Raw genomic sequence first — 21,622 nt, 5'->3', positions numbered from 1 at the left:
CGACTGTGAGACATGTGCTGCCATTAAGCAGGCTAAGAGAGTGAAGCCCCTGTGGTATGGTGGACGCTGGGGTAAGTATAAGTACGGGGAGGCCTGGCAGGTTGACTACATCACACTGCCACAGACCCGCCAAGGCAAGCGCTATGTGCTCACCATGGTGGAAGCAACCACAGGGTGGCTGGAGACACACCCAGTGCCTCACGCCACTGCTCGGAACACCATCCTAGGCCTGGAAAAACAAGTGCTGTGGCGACATGGCACCCCAGAACGAATTGAGTCAGATAATGGAACTCATTTCAAAAACAGCTTAGTTGCTACCTGGGCGAGAGAACATGGCATTGAGTGGGTGTATCATATCCCCTACCATGCACCAGCTGCCGGGAAAGTTGAGCGGTGTAATGGACTGTTGAAAACCACTTTGAAGGCGTTGGGTGGAGGGACTTTCAAACACTGGGATCAACACTTAGCAAAGGCTACATGGCTAGTCAACACTAGAGGCTCTGTCAATCGAGCCGGCCCTGCCCAATCAGAACCCCTTCACACTGTAGATGGAGACAAAGTCCCTGTAATACACCTGAGAGGTATGCTAGGGAAAACAGTCTGGATCAACCCTGCCTCAGGCAAAGGCAAACCCATTCGTGGGGTTGTCTTTGCTCAAGGATCTGGTTCCACCTGGTGGGTGATGCAGGAAGATGGAGAGACACGATGTGTACCTCAAGGGGAACTTATCTCTGGGTAAACGACTCATATTACTGTATTTGTAAACACTTAATTATTTGAAAGAAAATTTAAGTTTAATGTAGAGTATCGGCATGGAAGAGAATTTAGGGGTGGATAATGTTGTAGTTTGGGATTATTATGTAAATTCTCTCCCCTGCCACTTAACTGCCCAGGCCAGCGGTTAACAAAAGAAGTAGTTAACTGTGATCGCTGGGGTGGGAGCAGGTTTGTCTCTTTTGGTTTTTTTTTGGATATTCTCCTCAGTCTTGGCTCGGCGGAACGGGGGAGTGGGGGCTCCAAGGAGGCAGGCTGCCCTGCTGGTTACTGCTGGGGTTTTCCCTGGCTGTCTTGCCGCTGCCTACTTCGGATTACTTTTTCCTGCCGTGCTGCTACCTGCCTTGGATTTGCTGCTGGTTGCTCGTACCTGTCTGCTTCTTGGACGGGGAACACAGGGGAAAGAGACTGAGTCCATCTGAAAGCCCACTGCTCGTCTGTTTCGCTGGAGAGGGACTGAAACTCACTCTGCAGCCAGCGGGCTGTGACAAGGACACTTAAGTATAACCTTTTCTCCCGGAGGAAAACCTGCTGGGTTTTGTTGTTGTTGTTTTTTTTTTTTCCTCTTATGGTGTTGGGGAAGTGGGTTGCACTAGTCTGTTTACATATATATATATATAGATATAGCAGTTATCCTTCTTGTATTAAAATTCCTTTTCTTAAATTTGATAAAGAGTGGTGTGATTATTGAGGAGGAGGCCCCTCCCCTGCTTGTGGGTAAAACATTTTGGTTTTTCCCCTCAAACCGAGACAGTGATACAGATGCCTGAGGGTGGTGGCTCCTTGAGTGGTCATAGAGGATATCCCAAAGGAGGGTGGTATCATTCTTAAACAACACTCTACCCTTTGTTAATCTTATCACTTTGAAAGGTGTTGTCTTCTGCTGGGAGCACCCCTCCAGGAGGCTGAGGTGTTTCCCTCAACTCATCAAGGCTTATCAGCCCATTATCAGCCCATCACTCCACATGCAAGGTTTTCAAACTTGAGTCTGACACCCTAATTGTGCTGCATAAATGGTCTGGTCTAAAGGTAAAAACCTACAACAACAGTATCCAGTAACGCATGTGCAGGTAATGAGCAGAATAAGTTAAATCCTGGTTAAAACCAAGACTTCCTGGTGTTTTCATTGGCCTGGAACCTCAGTTCCATCTGCAAGGCACAGATGTGATTCAAGGAAGCTGCTCTGATCTGGAAATCAGATACACTCCTCCTTCCTCCCTCCTGTATGCAGTTATTCTATATCTACCTCCTGGATATTCCTTTATATGCTAATGGCTGCTTTTGTGTTTTCCTGTCATCCCTTGCAGTTACTGTAGGTCTGGAATAGAAAAGCACAGGAATGTATTGTAAGGAACAGTTGTTTCTAATGAATGTACTAATACTGGGAGAAGCCAAGGGTGTAAGTGCACAGTGCCCATAGAGGGACAGTATCAGTGGTGTGTTCTGTATCCTCTCATACACAATTCTTCTGAGCAGACACTTCATTTTGTGTTTGGTGGGTTTTTTTCCCCCAGTTTGGAATTCATTCACTCTCCTGGTCTTTATCTTCAGAGGGACAAACATTTTTGCTTTCCTTCTGTAGTTTGCTGTTACTGTAGAAAAATCATATTTTTAATACTTACTGCTATAAAATACAAAGTTTTTATAGGACAGGTGTATCCTCTGCCAGTCACATGGGATAATGAATGTGAAGGGTCTTGTGCAGCTGACCTTCCCTGGGTATTTCAGCTGGCACTGACCAGAAAATATATTTTGTTATTCTCTCCTTTTTGCTGCTGTGTGACTGCAGTGTGTATCTTTTTCCTGGTGATGGCATAGATTTAACAGTACTTTCATATTTTTTGTCATAGTGCTCTGGCACTGTCAGGTCCCAGGAATTCCCTGTGCTGGCTGTTTTCTGGATCACTGGAAAGCACATCTCTAAAAAGGTTTTTAATATTTAATGATTTCTTAGTGAGAAGAGACTTGGGAGCTGTCCCCCATCTTTCAAAAAAGCCTGAGTGCCCTCTGGCATGAATCTTCTGCTTATCTGTCAATTCAGTAAGCTTGGCTGATGAGCCAATTAAAAAATGCCATTCCGTGGCAATGTCTCCGGGGATGGCTCATGACTGAGCCCCCACAAGTGTGTGCACCTTGGCTGGGAGCAGAGGGGCCTTTCCTGTGTGGGCTTAGGGGCTTTAGGCTGAGCTTATCCCCCTGCCAGAGCAGAGTGTGCTCCTCTTCTCCTGTCCCTTGTCCCCTGGAGCAGAGCCTGACCCTCACCTGGCTCCACTCTCCTGTCAGGGAGTTGCAGAGAGTGGGAATGTGCCCCTTGAGCCTCCTTTTCTCCAGGGAAATAAGCACCCCAAAGCATGTCTAGGGCGAGGTTTCCCAATTGCTTCCATCTCTTCCATTTGAATTTTTGTCTGAAGTTCAAACCACAAAGCAATCAAGAAGTTGAAACATCTCTGAAGGTCTTGTGACTTTTCAAGTGGTACCAAACTGGTCTTGTGTCTGGCACCCAAATTGTGGCCTCCACTTTTCCCACAGACTTTGATGGGTCATCAGTGCAGGGCCTGGGGGATCAGAGAGCAAAGGGATGGATTCCAGGCAGTGAGAATGCTGTGGGCTGTGCAGGGCACTGTCTGGGGAGTGCTGGGTGTGGAGATCCCTGTGCTGCTCAGGGATTGTGAGAGGTGGCTCTGAAATGCTTTCCCCTTCCCACAAACACACCCCTCTCCCAGGCTGTGAAACCAAAAATGTGGGGGAGAAGGGGCAGAAAGCACCATCAGTGGAAGCCTCTGATGCAGAAAACTTCAGAGAGTTTGATTTTATTTTTTAATATTCTATTATAGATTGAATTTTATCTTTAAAATTAAAACCCCATGTCAATTCAAATATAAACCCAGGAATTTTCTACCTAAGAAATGACAGAATCCTTCTGTCTCTTAGTCTTTTTAAAAGCAAAATACCACTAAAAAAAACCAAACCAAAAAGGGGAAAAAAACCCACATGAAACCAAATGCTTTCTGCAAGTTGGTATTTTAGAATCAACATATTCAGGAGAAATAGGTAGCTAATACCACCCTGTTGACCAGCTGTAGCCTGAGAACTCTTTTCAGGATAACTGGAATGATTTTATGGTGTTTGCCATCTCTTCTTGCCAAAGGCTTGTGTAGTAGCCTTTGCAAGCACAAGCATGGGGACTAAATGCTGGTTACAGGATGTGCTGGTTGCATCAAGGACCTGTTTGTTCCTTCAGTAATGGCCTTCTGGTCTCTGGGATTCATCAGAGGGATTTATCTGTCCAATAAATACATCCGCTCTGTCCATACTTGTAATGCTTCCTGATTCCAGTGAATCTGTTTATCTCTCTTAGCTTTGGTGCTTGTGTGTAAACAGGGATTATTTATCCAGGCATCTCCTCCCCAGTGAGCAGCATGGCCAGGCTCAGTGTCAGGCCTGTGTTTGGCTCAGCACCTGCAACGAGTTTGGGGAAAACCAGCAAAAGACACAGAACAGCCTGTTCTGCCAGGGTTTATGTATAGAAGTGTAATTATTAATCACTGTGCAACATGAACCCAGCTCGTGTAAGGAAATGAAGAGAGAAACAAGGTTTGACATGTTTCTTTTTACCTTCTTCCTCCCAATGGTAATAACATTTTAGGCAGCATTTTTTCTTCTAAACTGTGGGCAAAATCTATGCCATAATAAAACACATGCCCTTTGAGACACAGACCTCAACTGTGAGAGGTTATAAATTATGCCACAAATAATAAAATGCAGGATCAGCACAGACTTCCTGTGAGAGGAGCAGCCTGTGGAGGTTGTGCAAGACCTCATGTAAGTGGTCATTAGCCAGAATAATATCTCTTACACAGAATTAGCAGGTTATATGGCTATAAAATATGGACAATTTTGCTGAGCAAGCCTTAGAGAAATTAAAGGAAGCAAAATGCTTTGGGGGCTGTTCAGCAAAACGATGGAGCCATGAATAATTGATTTAAGTATGTGTAAATGTCTCTGCATCCTCTGCTTGAGTCCTTTCCTGAGCAGCTGCTGCTGATCTGTCAGAGACACCTTAGAAATGCTGCTCTGGCCTCTCACAGGTTGCTCTGGTCCCTTGTCACTCCTGTGTCTCACCAATCAGGCAGTTCATGTTCACTTCTTATATTTTTTTACCAGTGCTGCCTTCTGTAGGATGAGTGGACTTTTCAGTCAGTTTTCAAGGAGCTGCGGTGTCATTGTACAATTAGTTTAATCTAATGTGCTTCTTTAATCACCTCCTGTATGAAGGTGAGGCACAGCAAAGTGTGTGTGTCCCTGAAATTCTGTGACTTGTGGTGGTTATTTAATGATTCCAGTGTGCAAAAGGCAACTTGAGGATTTCATATCTTTGTATGTGAACAGGGGACAAGAGGGCTTTGATTTTGGTCACAAGAGAAACTGAGCTGTCTGTCTACTGTTAATAATCACTTTTCTCTCTCTTTCTGGAGTGCTCTGTTCTTTAGGCTTTCATGTACTAATTGGCTGAGTAGCCAGAAAGAAAAACATCCCTTAATTGTCTGATAGTTTTTCAGAACAGTCCTGCAGTGTGCATATAATGGAAATCCAAGGAATCAATGCATTTTCTTCTGCTATTTCCACCTGCTTTCCCCCTTTTCTCATTCTTTGCCAGTGTATTGTCAGCCCTTCCTCTGTGTTGCCTTTCTGGAAAGCCTGGATTTCAAAGGCTGTCAGGTTTCCTTGCAGCCTCATGTTTGCCCAGCTTGTCACTGGAGTGAATGAGAGTCTGCAAACTCAGAGAAATGCAGAGAAATTCTGTGTCTGATGCCTGTGGGGGTATTATTTTCTTTCAAAAGATGAAATGAAATGAGTTGATTTCTGGCACAGCAGATGCCAACCATTTGTGTGACCATCAATCCCTCCACAGAGATCATTAACAAAAGCTTCTCCAGGCTTTGCATATTGTTGATGTAAGATAATGACTCTGTGAGCATATGAGTCATTATTTCACAGATCCTAATGTGGTGATTTTTCTTCTCTTAGATTTTTCCAGTTACTACTCTATAAAATAAAACTTGAAGCCAGTGACTTCCTGCTCATAAAAATTATTAGGCTGTTGATTAAGGTGAGGTCTATATGAATTGAATCACTGCCATGTGTCTCTCAGCTCCACTTCAGTGGCACTGAAATGCTTCTCACCTTTGCTTCCTGTCAGGATTTGCATTCCTGAGCTCTTCTGGCCTCCAAAAGGGAAAGAGTGGCCCCCTGGGGGTCTGTGAAAAGAGCAAACACTTGAGGGGCGAATAGAAAGTTTCAAGGAAAAGAAAGAAAAAACCAAAGGACACAAACTGTGACTGTCCTTGTTTAAGCTCAGAGCTGTTCCAGTGCACCTGGACATTCAGGGAAGGCATTAGCACCACACCTAAGTGTGGTGAATCTCACACAACTCCTTCCCTATCCTAAATAAACAAATTTAGGGACGGAAGAGCAGTGTAATTAGTGGCCTTCTCAGTTCTATGGCTCTTGTAGGCTGTGGAGAGTTAAGGAAGTCCATCCTTTGGAACTCTGAATTATTTGGTTATCCCCTTCTGGACTGTAGGTAAGAGTGAAAGCCCAGACAGGCAGACTTGTGGTTTGGGAAACCCCAAACAGGCAGACCTGTATTTTCTGGTTCAGATCCAAGATCGGTTTGTCTGAAATTCTCAGAGTTGCTTGATCAAACAGACTGCAACTATTTTTTGATCCTATTTGATCAGGAGAGAGGGTCAAGATGGGTCTTCTGGGGTACTTTTTGGACCTATCTAATTTCCTCTAAATACTCCTAGCAGTGAGCTATTTGTTCAAGTGTCCACAGAAATGTCAAACTTTAATTTGAGAAAAAGATATTTCCAGAAGAAGAGCAGAGCTCAATGTCTGCAAATGTTCCTGCTCTAGACCAGAGTTTCAAGAGCAGTAGTATTCATTCAGCCAGGAGCATTGCTAAGAGAATTAATACCAGTGACAACAGCCAATAAACTTGGCATTTGGAATAGTAGGCAGATGTAATGAACTCACTTGAGAACAATCTCCACAGATAAATAGCCATAAAATGAATGGTTCTGGCTAGTAAATAAATATGAAGATGTGATGTTCCTCATGAACAGATAAAGGCTTAAACTGTTCAGAAATGACTCACTGCAGACTGCTATCCCAGTTCTCCATGGAAATAAATGTTCCCAGGAAGTGTGCAGCCCATACTGATGTGGTTCGGATAAAGCAGATGAAAAGGAACATTGCTGGAAACCATCCTGCAACTTGCCTATCCCTCCATGCCAGTCCTTCAGCTGTAGAACAACTTTGTGGTACCTTTTCCCCCCTCCTGGAATGCTCTGCTAGTGCAGCAAAATGGATTCCAGTCTCTTCATTTGGTACAAGCAGGTGGGGTTGGATGCAAGGAAAAAAACCCTCCCAGCAACATTCCAAGGGCATTCTCCTCCCCCTTTGCATGCCAGAAAATGGGATGTTCATGCTCACACCCTTTGCTACTATTCCATTTTCATCTCTTAACAGAGAGATGCCCCACTTTGAAGAGAGGTCTGCTAAGGAGTAGTTTCAACTGTGCCACCCCTCTCTGTGATTTCCATATAATTTCCATAGGGCTGCTTGGGGACCAGGGAAAAAGTATGTGTTCGGAGTAGCTCGGCTCCCCTCTCAGGGTTTCCAGAGTGCCTCCTTCCCAGCCTTAAGCCTTTGGAAGTGACCTGCTGGAATAGAAACAGAACAGTCTCTCCTTTTTGTAAATATAAGGATACCGGGAAGGCCTCAGGACAAGTGCTGGCAATCCTGCCAGTGAAATGCTTGCTTTGTTTCTCTCCTGGCAGCTGCAGGATTGCTGTGTTGGCAGGATGGTGCCCATGGAATCAAATCCTTCTGTCTGTAGGTTAAGAAGCAGCATTGCTGGCTCTGTCAGTGAGGAATATTCCTTCACTGAGGATGTTTGTATTTACAGCAGTGTGGTGGGGAGAGCCTCGTTGCGCCCTGTGAGGTGCAGCTCACTTACAGCTTTACACAGAAATACAGATAAGGATGGGGAAGATGTGTCTATCCACCTGTTTGGGGGAATTTATACTGAATGGTCCTTTTGGTATTGGAGTCCAGTTTACTGGTTGTCACAGGCATGACATGCAATTATACATTATCTGCTACAAAAATACATCCTGGATTTCAGCCCAGCCCAGTTCCTCAGCATCTACCAGGACAGTGTTCCAGAGAAATACTTTTCCACTGTTACAGCTCTCTCCTAGTTTCTTATCTATATTTATATTTTGTTTCTCTGCCAACATTATACTTTAACTTCAGTCATTCCCTCTGTGCACAACTCTTGGGAGGGCTGTGGATAATGAACTGCAGGTAGGAGTGAATGTTCCTGTCCTTGGCTTCTCTCTTTGCCTGGGGTGCTAACAACGTGCTCTGCTGTGGTGGGGCTGCCCAGGTTTGATCATCTGGAGAGGATTTGTGCCTTTTCCTGCTGGAGTTCCTTTACTAACCCCAGGTGGTCAGGGCTACCCACAGGATTCAAGGGGAATTATTCCTAATTTTTAAGATTTCCCTGAAAATGACTTGTCCCAGAGTGCTTTTTAGAGGTATTTAGGAACTGAAATGGCATTAAATTTCAACACAGAACCTGCACTGCATTGGCTCTTGTTCTACCGGTATTCCATGATTCTCTGAGGTGTGCTGGGCTGCCCAAGGATTTCTGCAGCATTTCCCTTTACTTCTCCCATCTTTCCTCCAGGACTCCTTGTTGGTTTGTGTCTTCTTTTTCTTCCCCTGTGTTGCCCTTTGTGGGTACCCACACAGAAGCAAATTGCAGAGCTGAGGTCAGCAATGAAAGCTTTGCTTATGAATCTTCTCCTGCCACCACTTTTCCAGGGAGAAGAAATGTCATGTTTGCCTTAGCCTTTCAAGAAAGTTTTAATAAAATGCAGCTTCCAGCAGTGATGTTACTCTGATAAGTTGCACTGTTTGTCTTGTGGGCTGGCACCTGAGTGAGCTCCCAGACAAAAAATGAGGAATGCAGAAATGATGCAGAGTGCCAGCTGTGGCCCTGCAATGGAGAAATGAAGCAGGAGGAAATAATTCCTTATTTCCCTTTCCTTCAGGGAAGGAAGATAAGCTGGAGGTCTTTGCAGGCCTTTAGGGATGTTAAAGGCAGACTCTTCACCTTGGGGCTTAAGCACATCTGGACCACCAAGAAAGGGAAAAGGGCAGGAAGGTGACCCTGCTGTGGAAGTGCTGGAGAGGATACTGAGCTCCAGGTGCTTCCCAGTGGTGCAAGAGAAACAGGAGGATGCAGGACAGGCTGTTGCCACACGAGGTGTTGGTGAGTGGCCTGGAGCTGTGCAGGTTGTACCTGGAACCCAGGCAGAGCCCAGTGGTGCTGGGGGCACACTGGGGCACACAGCCTGGCTGGGGGCTGGAACTGGGAGCGTGCCTCAGGAGGAGAGCATGGCAGAGCTTGAAGGAGGAGAGGCAGCTCTGCAGGTCCTGCCCCACACACTCTCCATGCTGCCTGAGCTCCCAGAAGGAAGCAGGAAAGGGCAGAGATCCTGCATTAATCCGAGTGTGCTTGGAAATTGCATGCAGACCTTGGGAATTCTTTGATTGATTCTAATTTGCATTTTAATTTTATTTATTGCCCTTTCTGTGACACTGCACCATTCCTTGGCTGCTTAACAAGGATCAGCAGCCAGCTCAGCTCACTACATGTACATTTTTCTTACCTAAACATAACTTTGTGTTTAACAAAGATTTGTTTGGAGTTTTCTGTCCTCATTGTGCCTTTGTTTTGCACATAGTGTTACTTGCAAAGAAATAGATTACCAGTGCTATGCCAAAAACTTTCATTAAAATATCAGAAAAATCTAAGCAATCTGTGTAAGTTAGATGGCACTCCAAGAACATAAACTACCAGTCCCTGAGGTTTTCAGTCAGATTCTATGTGTTAAGGAAATCAGCCTGCACCAATGTCATCCATAAAATTATTCAGGCACAATAATCCTTGTACAGATCAGTGGCTCCTTCATCATAGGATGCTGCACTTAAACACCCCCATGTAATACTGCAACCAGTTTAAACCACTCTTAGTGTACTTGTACAAAGTGTTCCCCAAGAAAACAGAACTTATATGGGAAACAGAATTGAATATGAGAGAAATCACCCACCCATCAAATCCCCACAACTGTCCTGGGTGTGAGCACAGGGCACACTCTGAATTTTCACTTCCAGCAGTGGGCCTGGGTTTGTGGACATTAAGAAGGATTCTTTTCTCGTTTATCCAAAGTCCCAAGGACATCCAGAGGAGTTCAGGATTTGCCTCGTTTGTCTGTGTTTAGTACTTTTCCCAGCCTTCATATACATCACCCGGGGCACAGCAGCACCTCTCCATAAATGTGATGTTTGCAATAATTACATTAGCTCTGCAGTGCAGCTCTACTTGTCTCCAGAATAAATGCTGAGACTGTAATCTGTGTCCACATCTCACGGGTCAGTAATAAGGTTGAACCCTTGTGCTAATCTGTCTTTGAAATGTTTGGGCAACAAAGACACTGTGGCCTAAGCCTGGAGCTCTGGTGTGGAGCCTCATAAATCCTCTGCCTTCCACATGCAGAGGTTTGTCCATATGGGAGCAGTTACTGTTGTTTGAGAAGAAAATGAAGAATATTCACAACATGACTGCAGCAGCTGTACTTTTGAAAAATGTATTTATCTCATGTATATCTGTTGAATTTTACTGTGCACAACTACAGCAGCAAATTCCTTTTTCTTCCAGCTGTATGAAGTGCAGGAGAAGTGATTTGAGCAGGATGAATTACTAGCATCTGGGTGATCAATCCAGCTGTGCCTTGGGGATTAGGTAATGTGTTTTGTTTGTGTTTCATTTATTTAAGCAGTTCAAGTGCCCCTTTGCTCCCCCTACATGTCCTATGCTCCACCAGGCTCCTGTCTTGTTTTGGATGATAAATAACCAGATGACACTGGGCAGTTGTTGAAGAGGTTAAGGAAAACCACAACAGTAAATCAAGTCCTTTGCTGAATTTCTTTCTGTCATGAAAGGAAGCTCTGATTTGTCTTTCCAGAAGAAGCATCTTTGTCTTCAGGAGATTTTGTCTCCCAGGGCTTCTCATATTGCACAGCCCAGATTTTGGCTCTACCAAGCAGCCTCCTCTAGGATTTCAACTGAGTTTTTACCCTGGGTGTCTTAAACACCTGAGTATTTTTTGTTTTGCCTTGTTTACTAAAATCTTTCACATATTTCTGATTCAATGAGCTTATTCTGACAAGTTCTATTGATAATAACCTAAGCTGTTAAATACAGATGGTTTGTAAAACATGGAGTATGCGTTTCAAAGCTTTTCCTTTTTTTTTTTTTCCAGGTTCACCTGAAGGAGAGATTAGGAAGCAAAGGACGTATGTATTGATGAAGAATTTACAAATAGCAGTTATTAGGCTAAGCACTCCCATAATATTTTTGTCCATCCAGGCAATTTTTCTCTGCAAGGAATTTTTACTGTTTTTCTGATGCCTTTGTGAATTTTGTCTATCCACAAATGCTGTTTTCAGAGGTAACTTCCTAATCTTAGTTTGAATCTTACTAAAGAATTGCCTTCCTTAACATCCCAGTGATTTCCATATGGATTTTATCTAGCCTTGTCATGCATTTCTTGGAGAGTAAGAAGAATATGCATTTATGAACTTCTAGTGGATTTCAGTGTACTATTTAACATTTTTAGAGTTCAAAAGGCTGTGTGGTTAACAAGGTGAGTCCTGTGGGCAGGGTAGCAGCCTGCACATACACTGCTTTGCATCTTGGTGCCTCTCCAGGGCTGCATCAGCAATCCCTATTCTGCTTTCCAGCATCATTCCTTATTCTTGCAACGTTGTCTGTGGAGACAAATGCCAACTGGTGCCAATTGTGTTTCTGGCGCCAAATCAGCCTCTCACGTTGTGTAACATTTTTCTGCTGCAGAGATTCCACTCCATCACATGTGGCTGTTTCACTCCTAATTACTCTGCTCTTAAATTGACCTCATCTCATTCAGGAACTCAGCTTGCTGTTTTCTGACGTACAAGTGAATAATCCTGTCTAATATGGGCATGGTTTTAACTCTTTTATTTTCTTTATTCTTGATTATGTAGTACTAGTACTGCTTTCTACTGTGTTCTTATGTGTTAAGGGTTTTACTGAATGAAGCCCTAAGCGGTTGGCCTTGGCTATTACTATGGATACTGCACTTCACTAAGTTAAAATTAATATACAATTTCTCATGATTTCTGAGCTTGGTTTAATCTCCCCAAATATATTTAGTATATTTTACATCAATATAATAATGTTGGCAAACAATAGCATTGTCTATCTGTTTAGGTTGATTGTTAGCATATTTATTACACATTGCATAGCAAAAAGGCATTATGTGTTATCTCCCTCTGCCAAATATTTTAATTGATGCCAACTTCTCAAGCAATTTTATCTGCCAGTGAGGAAATCCAGGTTATCTGTCTGTTCAAAAGCTTGTCTCTGGCAGATGGAAGAATTTGCACTGGGTATGATACAGCTGCTTTTCTTTCTTTGTTTCAAATCCTGATATCTCCACCCAGTTCTTGCATACCTGTATCCCTTTAAATTTACATTCAGCATGCTGCTTTCATGTCTCATGTTTTCTCCAGGTGCATTGTAAGATATCTTTTATGCTTACAATATAGACACACATCTCAGGTGCAGATCCTTTCCTTGCTCTGGCACTAAAGGCAGTTTGTAAGATCCCAGGGGCAGAGCTGTCTCTTCTGTGCTCACGTGCCACTAAACACACTGAGACTTCAAAGAATAAGCCAAGCCAGGTGGAAGGACCTTCCCTGTTAATGCTAAGTAAAGTTTCCACAGTTAAACACTCAGGATTCCCGGAAATGTGAAACCTGTGACTGAACTAATAATGTCACTTATGCTCTCTGTGGAACAGAGAAGTCAAAAACACTCTAGCAAGAGCTTCATCAGAGATAGGAGACTTTTCCAGATATAGTTTTTAAGAAATATGTGTCTAAGGAGCTTTTGTCCCACAACATCCTCATGTAACATATTTAGGCTGTAAGCTACCAAAATAAGTAAACACACAGTGAGTCTCAATAGTGTCAATATATTCAACAAATAGATCATGGTAGGAATCATTGATGAAAATGAATCATTTGGTTCATTGCTGAACTAAATCCACCCTCAGCAGTAGCTCCTGCCTTGTTGTCACAGGCACTTGCAATGGGATGTCATCCCCACAGGAGATGCAGGTCAGAAGTTGGTGTGGTGGGTTAGCAGAGCAGGATGAACACTGCTGGCACTCTGGGGGGTTAGCAGAGCAGGATAAACACTGCTGGCACTTTGGGGGGTTAGCAGAGCAGGATGAACACTGCTGGCACTCTGGGGGGTTAGCAGAGCAGGATGAACACTGCTGGCACTTTGGGGGGTTAACAGTGCAGGATGAACACTGCTGGCACTTTGTATGGGGAGTTAGCAGAGCAGGATGAACAGTGCTGGCACTTTGTATGGGGGGTTAGCAGAGCAGGATGAACACTGCTGGCACTTTGTGTGCTGGGTTAGCACAGCAGGATGAACACTGCTGGCACTTTGGGGTGTTAACATTGCAGGATGAACACTGCTGGCACTCTGGGTTAACAGTGCAGGATGAACACTGCTGGCACTCTGGGTTAACAGTGCAGGATGAACACTGCTGGCATTTTGGGGGGTTAACAGAGCAGGATGAACACTGCTGGCACTCTGGGTTAACAGTGCAGGATGAACACTGCTGGCATTTTGGGAGGTTAGCACAGCAGGATGAACACTGCTGGCACTTTGGGTTAACAGTGCAGGTTGAACACTGCTGGCACTTTGTCACTTTGTTTTTCCAAGTGCAGGGGATTGAACTGTGATAAGTGCTGGTACAGCTTAGACAGATGCCAGGGATGGTCACAGTGGAGACTTGGGAGGAGGGACTGGGGATGTTCTGCACTAAACTTTGCTCACCCACCGATGAGCTCCTTTTCTAATTAAACCTGAGCTCAGCCCAGTAGCTCAGGTTTGGCTCAGCTCTCACTCCCCATTCAGTGTCAGCCTGGCAAAGAGCAGTCTGGGCTCCACTCCCTGCACCCAAAGCCCCTCTGGTCGTGCTGAAATGCTGTGCCATGCACTTCTCACTTGGCAGGGGTTCACTTCCCCTCCTCCTGGCTTATATTTTTATCAGCACTGACATTGCTGCCAAACCTTATGCACCTTAGGATGAGATTTTATTCAAATAGCAAATAGCAGGGCTATTTTGTACACTTGCTAATAATTTCCATACAACTGTACAATTTAGTTTAATATGTGCATACTGAGCACTGGGGAAAAGCTTGTGAGGGTCCAGGTGTCTGTTGCTGTCCCTCACAGTGACCTTTTGCAAGTCCTCACTTCCTTTTTGATTTGGAAACATGAAATACTTGCCTTTTTCCAGGGGAAAGGATATTCCACTTGGCACAACAGAAAGAGAAGTGTGTTCAGTATTAGGCAAGAGAGGGATCAGAATATGTGCTCATTGCTCCAATCCAACTTCTCAATTTTTGCTCTTTGCTTAGTCTTTTTATTTAATTATTTTTCATTGTCTTGTAGAGAGCACTGGGGAAGTTCTGTGTGTTTTGAATTTAGAAAAATCACAAGAAAAATAAATGTGGAACCTCTTTGTCTAATTGGAGACTCTGAACTTTTAGAGAAAAGGAACACCAAACTTTCCAGATGCTTGAAATAGGTTAAATATCCTTTTGCTGCCCCCTTGGTTACTTAGGTCTTGGTTTTCAGCCTGTGAATGTTCACAGCTGCCCTCAGGAATGTGAACATTTCCTAAACCTGCTTTTGCTCCTAATTTGTTGTCACTATTTGCATGAGTAATTTGGTAATTTAAGCGGCTAAAATTGTGAGAGTAAGAACACACATTTTCCTTTAATCTTTTTGTATTTTTATGATTCAAGACTATTATGACTTTTTTTTCCTTTCTTAAGCACAATAATAACATAGTCATTATCCTAAATAAGCCTCAAATATGAAACATAATTTGTTGTGGAAGATACATGTGTGTGGCTCGGCTTTGCGAACGAAGATTTGGGAAGGGCTGTCCCCATGTGGGTGGGCCCTTCCAGCCTGCGCAGTGGATTTTAGGTGAGGCTCAGCGTGCGCAGAACTGGCCCCACCATTTAAGTCCTGAGGTTCACCTGCCACGGCCGAGCGAGCTTGGACGGTGCCAGTGAAGTCCTCAGGACTAGAACCTACAGTACCCGGCATTTCCCAGGAGGTCTCCCATCCAAGTACTAATCCGGGGCTGACCCTGCTGAGCTTCCGAGATCTGACGGGGTCGGATGTCAGGGAGGCATTTAAGATACATAACTTGAAGTAAACCTACAAATTTATAACTGTGGAATTTGTTTGTCTGTGATGGTGAAATGCTGTGTGGGTGCGAACAGATCTGGTGTTCTTGGGATTTTGTGTTTGCATTTCTGTTAATACAGCTCTAGGGGTTTTTTTCCAAATAAAATACCCATATATTTAATTCTCTTCAGAGATAGGCATTGTCCTGCTAAAAACTTATCCTAACAGAAACATTTCAGAATAGATAGGGAATCTGTGTAGTATGGAGCTCCTTTTGGAAAACACAGTCTAGTTTATACTGATTTTGATTCAGAGGCTAAACTACATTTAAATATTTTACAGCAATACTGCCTTAAAGTGGGTCATAAATAATTCACTCAATAGCTGAACAGATGTCTCTGTGGAGCACAAACTCTCTATATCTTAATGAGTATATTTAATACAGTAAAATAAACTTCCAAGCTTTTGGTTATTGGAAAACAGATTACATCTACAGATGACATGCTGCTCTGCAAAGGAGAAATAGATAAACCAGAAATAAAAGCAACAGGGAGTGCCTGGATGGTTTTTTGAAATTATTTCTGAGAAATGACTTTTTTTTTTTAAATTTTATATCCTGAGTTTTAAATGGAGGAAAGAGTGTTTGGAGTGGTTGTTTCAAGGAAAATTGTATAAAGCAGTAAGAGCTTTGGCCTTTTTGTTACAAATATACCAACCAGAAAGGGACTGGGAAGGTGATATGATGGTGCTCCTGGAAGTCAGCAATTTGACAGAAGTAGGGATTCAAAAAAGGTATAACTCTATTATTCCTGGTTTCTAGGGGTGTCTTGTTGGTTTGGTTTTTTGTGGGGTTTTTTGGTTGTTTTTTTTTCCTTTGTTTGTTTTGGTTTTTTGTTGTTGTTGTTTTTGTTTGGTTTTTGGTTTTTTGTTTGTTTCTTATTTCTATCCCAGTTATTTCTATTCTGTGATTTAAATCCTTTCCCTTGTGTGAAGATTGAGTATCTGGACATAGTTTGTATAAAGTAAGAATTCTAGATCATATAATAAGTATTTTCCCACTACTTATAAAGTTCTTAAAGCTCTTTCTAATAGAAAATTAAAGTGTTAAAAAAGCACTTTTAAAAAATCTTACAGTATAAGTGTGTACAAATATATCATCAAATAGTGCATAATAAAGTCTTTCTATGAACTTCTCAAACATTTTTTGACAATTGGAAGACATTTCAAAATGAAATTCAAAACAGAAATCCAGACTTTGAGCAAGATCTATCCCTACCATCTGTATGTGTGTTTTTGGGCAAACATCCAACAAACCCCCAAAAATCACACCCAGAACAAGGTGGTTTGAGGAGGGTGAGGAATTCTGTCATAAGAGCAGTAAATAAGAAAGGCTGAAGGTTGTGGAAAGTCATCCAGTAAAACCAGTGGCAAAGTGACAAAGGCAAGAGCCCCGAGAGCACCTCAGGCTGTACTTGATGGGAAACAACCCGTGAGTGAGGGTGCCAAGAAAACATTCCCAAGGTGTATCTTCAGGGGAATGGTGGATTAGCCAAGACTTGCTGTCCTTTCTGCCCTCTTCTTTACCCTCCTTATTAAATGCGATCCTTTGTTAGGCTCTAATGGAATCTTAGTTGAGCCCAGTGGAGTTCCAGCACTGCCCTCTGTGTCCCTTGGTCTGTGCACTGGGTGTACTGGTGTGTCCAGCCCATCAGAGCCCTTAGGAATGCCAGTCTGCTCCATCCAGAGGTGTTGGAGCCCACAGGCAGCATATGGGAAATCCTGTGGGACCAGAGCCAGCCCCCCATGCAGAGCTGGGAATGGGCTGTTATTATCCATTGCTGCAGCCTGTGCCAGAATGCTCCATCTCAGCCCCTGGATTAATGTCACCATTGCCGATTGCTGTGTGGGGAACTTTAAAATGCACGTGCCTAATTCACCCCCCTCTCTTCTCTCTGTAACTTGAGGAAGCTGTACCCACATACAGGCTCTGGAGGCTCTTGGCCAAGGAATGGCTGTCAGGAATGTGGAATCAGGTGTTTGCCAAGCCTGGAGGGGGCTTGGTGGAGCACTCTGTGTGTCTGTCCAGGCTGGCCCAGACCTGCAAGTCCCTTCTTTGAAGCAGCATTTCTTGTTCATAATCCATTGCACTTGTTCAACCCAAGGCTGCAGCTGGGGTTCGTGGAGTATCCAGGGCAGGGAGCAGAGCTGGGAAGGGGCTGGAGGAGCAGGAGGGGCTGAGGGAGCTGGGGGGGGGGCTCAGCTGGAGGAAAGGAGGCTCGGGGGGACCTTCTGGCTCTCTGCAATTCCTGCCAGGAGAGGGAACCAGGGGAGGGTCGGGCTCTGCTCCAGGGCACAGGGACAGGAGCAGCGGGCACGGCACTTGGAAAAGGCTGTGATAGTGCTGGAGGAAGCTCAGGAAAGGGCAGGCAGGATGATCAAAGGCACTACCAAGTGGTTTCCCAGTGAAGGGTAACTGAAGTGTAGGCTGTGCTTTCTCAGTTCTTCAGGTGGAAGGTGTGAGAGACACACCAGTTCAATGGGGAATAAATATATTGACAGCTCTGAATGACCAGGCCCCCAGTTTTGATTCAGAAAGGCTGAGCTGCAGCCTCTTGAGGAGTTTGTTAGGGAACTGTCTGTATATCCTTGCTCTGCTCATGTTTTTTGGAGTTCTTTCCTCCCTTTCCCCCCCAAATTTCTGGGTGCTGTAAGGACTGGATAACAGGCACATTAGTCTTACCCAGGGTAGCAATTTTAGCACTCTGGCTGAGTAGAACACACAGGACTGAGGCCTTAGAGGATATTCTATCACATTCCTGCAAATTCTGAATTTCAGGCCTTTCCTTACAGCTTTCCAAGTTTTGGAATCCCTGTGAGGTGCAGAAAGTTGAAGGAAATGAGAGATACACAAGCTGAGTGAGTGGAAGTTGTGGCTTACACAGACAATTGCTGTTCTGAGCAGGACTTCCCAAGGCATAACAGCTGTCAGAAACCTCATTTGAAAGTAAGTAGTCCTCAGATTGCTTTGTATTAATTAACTTTTCCCTCTCAGGGCACTCTTATCTCAGATAGTTCTGTCGTTCCTCAGGCATGAAGTGACTCAATTTCTCCAATCTTATTTTATCAAGCACCTTTTTAGAGATAGCATTCAGTGTTGCAGCCATCATAATGCAATTAATTCCCTCCTCACCCCTTCTCCTAGTGCCTTGCTGGCAATTTTGTACCAATTTCCTTTACCAGATTGATGTGCTTTGTTATTTTGTGCCAATATTCTGGACTTGGCAAAATCCCTGTTAAAATATAAAAAATATTTGTGCATTTGCAGTATATGAGTCAGATTTTTTACACTTAAATCAATATACATTTAGTTTAAGCTTGTAAAAGGGACTGTTCAGATTCCAACAACTGTAACTTTTTATTGAGTTTCAGTCTTTGCCAAGCTAAAGCATCCTGGGTTTTTTTAGTCTCGTGGACTTTTTTAATGTTGTGGACTTCAAGCAACTCCTGTGCTCTTGATTTAGTTGTCTGCAAGTATTGGTCATTTGAAAATTTTCTAGCAGATACCCATTAATACCTTGGGACTGGAAGCTTTTCCATATCAGTTGAAATAGGATTTTACTCATCCAATACAGATAAAATAGTTAGATGGAATTAAAGTAAGTTTTAGTACTTCAGGGTTTTTCTCCTACATGTTGATGATTAACAGAAACAATGAAAATTGTTTTTAACTTTTTTTCTTTACACATATTTAAATATATTTTCAGATTTAAAAAAAAAAAGGCAATCCACTGGTCCTGAAGTAGTAACTGATAAAAAAATCCCTTTGGTTTGTTTGTGTTCTCCTTAGCACTAATTTTGATCTCTATGTGCCTTTACTGATGTTCCTTTTTCCTCCTTATTTTGTGTCAGTTTACCAGGAGTGAGAAAAGGCCATGGATCCAGACTTTCTGAATGTGCTTACACAGCCCTCTGCACTGGATCAATTCCTGCATGAGACTGTCATTGCTAAAGGTGGGTGCTCTGAGCCAGGAGAGGAAAAGGGCTGAAGGACCAAACAGCAAATGTGCAGTGGAGATGACCTGGATGTTTTCCAGCAGGGACCCCGTGGCTTTATGAGCAGAGTGAGCTCTGGGTGTGCACTTTGGCTGCTGCCACTTTGGAGGCACATCATGAAAAGCAACACAAATTCCAGCTGGTTCTTTAACTGAAATTTAAATTTCACACATAAGGATCTGACCAACTTTGTTTTCCTTTTTCCAGAATTGTCCATCCAGATCTCACTGGTTTGAATGACACTGGAGCAAAACTTCCAAGAACAATCTTAATAGTCTGATACCCCATTTCCCTGCTCATAAGGAATGAATTAAAATAAAAAATGGCAGTGTTTCTACATATGGCAATTAGTGGTATTGAAAATATCAACTTACAGCAGATTTTCCCACAAACTTGCATCAGTTTTGTCTGACATTGTAATGGAATTTCATAGAATTTCATAGAATGGCTCTTGTTTGCTTCCTTCCATAGGTGAGAAGAAGAAATTCATAAAACCAACTTCAAGCACCAATCCCAGACTGGAAGAATTGAAACTGGTACCATTTCTTTTGCTCTATTGCTTAACCCTCACCTGCAGTTTGTTTTAGGCTGCTGAGTTAAAGGAGCCAGAGAACCTGTGGGGATCAGCCCTGTGATTTCCCAGCTCCTGGAGCCCACTCTCTCCACGTGGGAATGAGCATTCAGGTTGTTCTGTGGTAACTGTGAAGGGGGAATCCTATGGCCAAGGAAAGGACTTTATTTCCAAATAGTTTTGGAACCCCCAGTGCATTCAATCCTGTCTTTAATGGCACAGCCCTGAGGAAGGCTCACACACTGAAATCTCCTGGCAGAAAAGTGGCATGGCTCTTAAGGGACCAGCACTTCCTGCATTATGGAGATGCTAAAACTGTTATAAATATTATGAAAAGCAGCTTAAACTGTGTGCTGATGTTTGTATTACCTGGCATTTCTAAACCCATGGATAGGTGTGTTTCTGTATTAGGTTTTCATGCACATTTGATCAAAAAGATTTGGGTTTTGTGTCAGGCTTTCACAATGGTTTTACACAAAGGAGAAAATCTGAAAGGTGGTGCTGCAAAATGCAATTATGTTGTCTACAGAAACACTGATCAGTTCTTTCCAGATTGCAAAAATGAAGAGTTTCCCTCAGTTTATGATTCCTGTGAGCTTCAGTGCTCAATCCATTTTCTGACAGACTTCTGAAAGAATGCTCTTCATTGTCTAATTTATTTTCTTTGGGTGATGTGGAGGTGGAGATGGAGTGCTGAGGGAGGCACAGCCCTCTGGGTGCCCATCAGTGCCACTTGATTGTCTTCTGAATCTAAAGGATTGATGCTTCTCTGGAGAAGGAGTTGGGGTGGAGGCAGGGACAGGGAGGTGTCTTCAAGGGAGGAATAAGGGAAGGGAGGAAACTCTCTGGGGAGCCAAACGGCTTCACTGCATCCTCCTTTGGAGGTGGTTTTGCAGAGCTAAGGCATGAGCAGTGGCTCACTGTAGGTGCTATAAATAATGAGCTGCATGTGAAATAGGAGGTTATATTGGGGAGCCAGCAGCAAAATCCTCAAAGTATTCCTTCTTTCCTTCCTCATTTTCAAACACAGGGCTGTGCTCTGCAGTTGGGTGGGTCAGAAAGCAACACTGTGGGAGCTGCAGGCTGTGGGTGGAGCTGAGGTGGCAAGGGAGGGATGTCACAGGTCTGTGGTCAGCAGTGCTCGCTGCTTTTCTGACCTCTCTCCCTGTTTGGGGAACTGCGTCACCTGCAAGCATTAGCTGGGAGCACAGCTTTCTGCTCTGGAATATTCCTCTTACTTCTTAGAATTTGTATTACACGCTGACAGCTGCTCAGCTCGGGCATTGTCATTTCTTGTGCAGTTTCAAGCATCCCAGAGATACTTTTAATTTTTTTTCAGGCCCCCTTTATATTTTTGTTAATGCTGGCTAACTTACAGGGATCTGCTGTGGATCTTCTCCTCTGTTTACAGCAAGTGAGAGAGGTGTTTTCCACAAGACAAACTCCAGAGACTCAAATAGTGATACAAGCAATACCCTTCCCTCTTCCAGGAGGGCTGTCCATGTTAACAGCCAGCTGGGGCTGCTGCTTTTCGGTTCTGCTCCACCAGGTCATCCTCCCTTTCCATCAACATATGTGGATAAACCACATGCCTGGAGAAGTGCTGAGGAGCTGCTTTGTGCAGGAGCACTTGGATTCCTTTCAGCTGTAGCCAGCCCTTGGCTTCCTGAGCAGCTTCCCCTTGCAAAGGCAGGAAGGATATTGGAAAGCCTGGTGGGAGGATTGCCATGTAAGAAAGCCCCAAAAAGGTGTTTGGGCACTGAGCAGTGTAATATTGTAGAAAGAAAAAGCAAATAATAGGAGAGGAAAGGGAGGAGTGA

At 43.7% G+C, this 21,622-nt stretch overlaps 1 protein-coding gene across 1 annotated transcript in view; it reads left to right on the top strand.

The window, feature by feature from the left end:
- LOC139670192 (gamma-parvin-like) overlaps positions 1-21,622 on the top strand; it is a 52,120-nt gene that overhangs the window by 18,605 nt on the left and 11,893 nt on the right. The window contains exons 4-8 of the mRNA XM_071551561.1: positions 10,571-10,654; positions 11,175-11,208; positions 18,029-18,182; positions 19,088-19,189; positions 19,703-19,767. Coding sequence (XP_071407662.1) covers positions 19,111-19,189; positions 19,703-19,767 — 144 coding nt within the window. The 5' untranslated portion in view covers positions 10,571-10,654; positions 11,175-11,208; positions 18,029-18,182; positions 19,088-19,110. The remainder of the gene's footprint in view (positions 1-10,570; positions 10,655-11,174; positions 11,209-18,028; positions 18,183-19,087; positions 19,190-19,702; positions 19,768-21,622) is intronic.

Source organism: Pithys albifrons, chromosome 3 (assembly GCF_047495875.1).
Source record: "Pithys albifrons albifrons isolate INPA30051 chromosome 3, PitAlb_v1, whole genome shotgun sequence".
Taxonomy (NCBI): Eukaryota; Metazoa; Chordata; class Aves; order Passeriformes; family Thamnophilidae; genus Pithys; species Pithys albifrons.
This window is presented reverse-complemented; position numbering and strand designations above follow the sequence as displayed.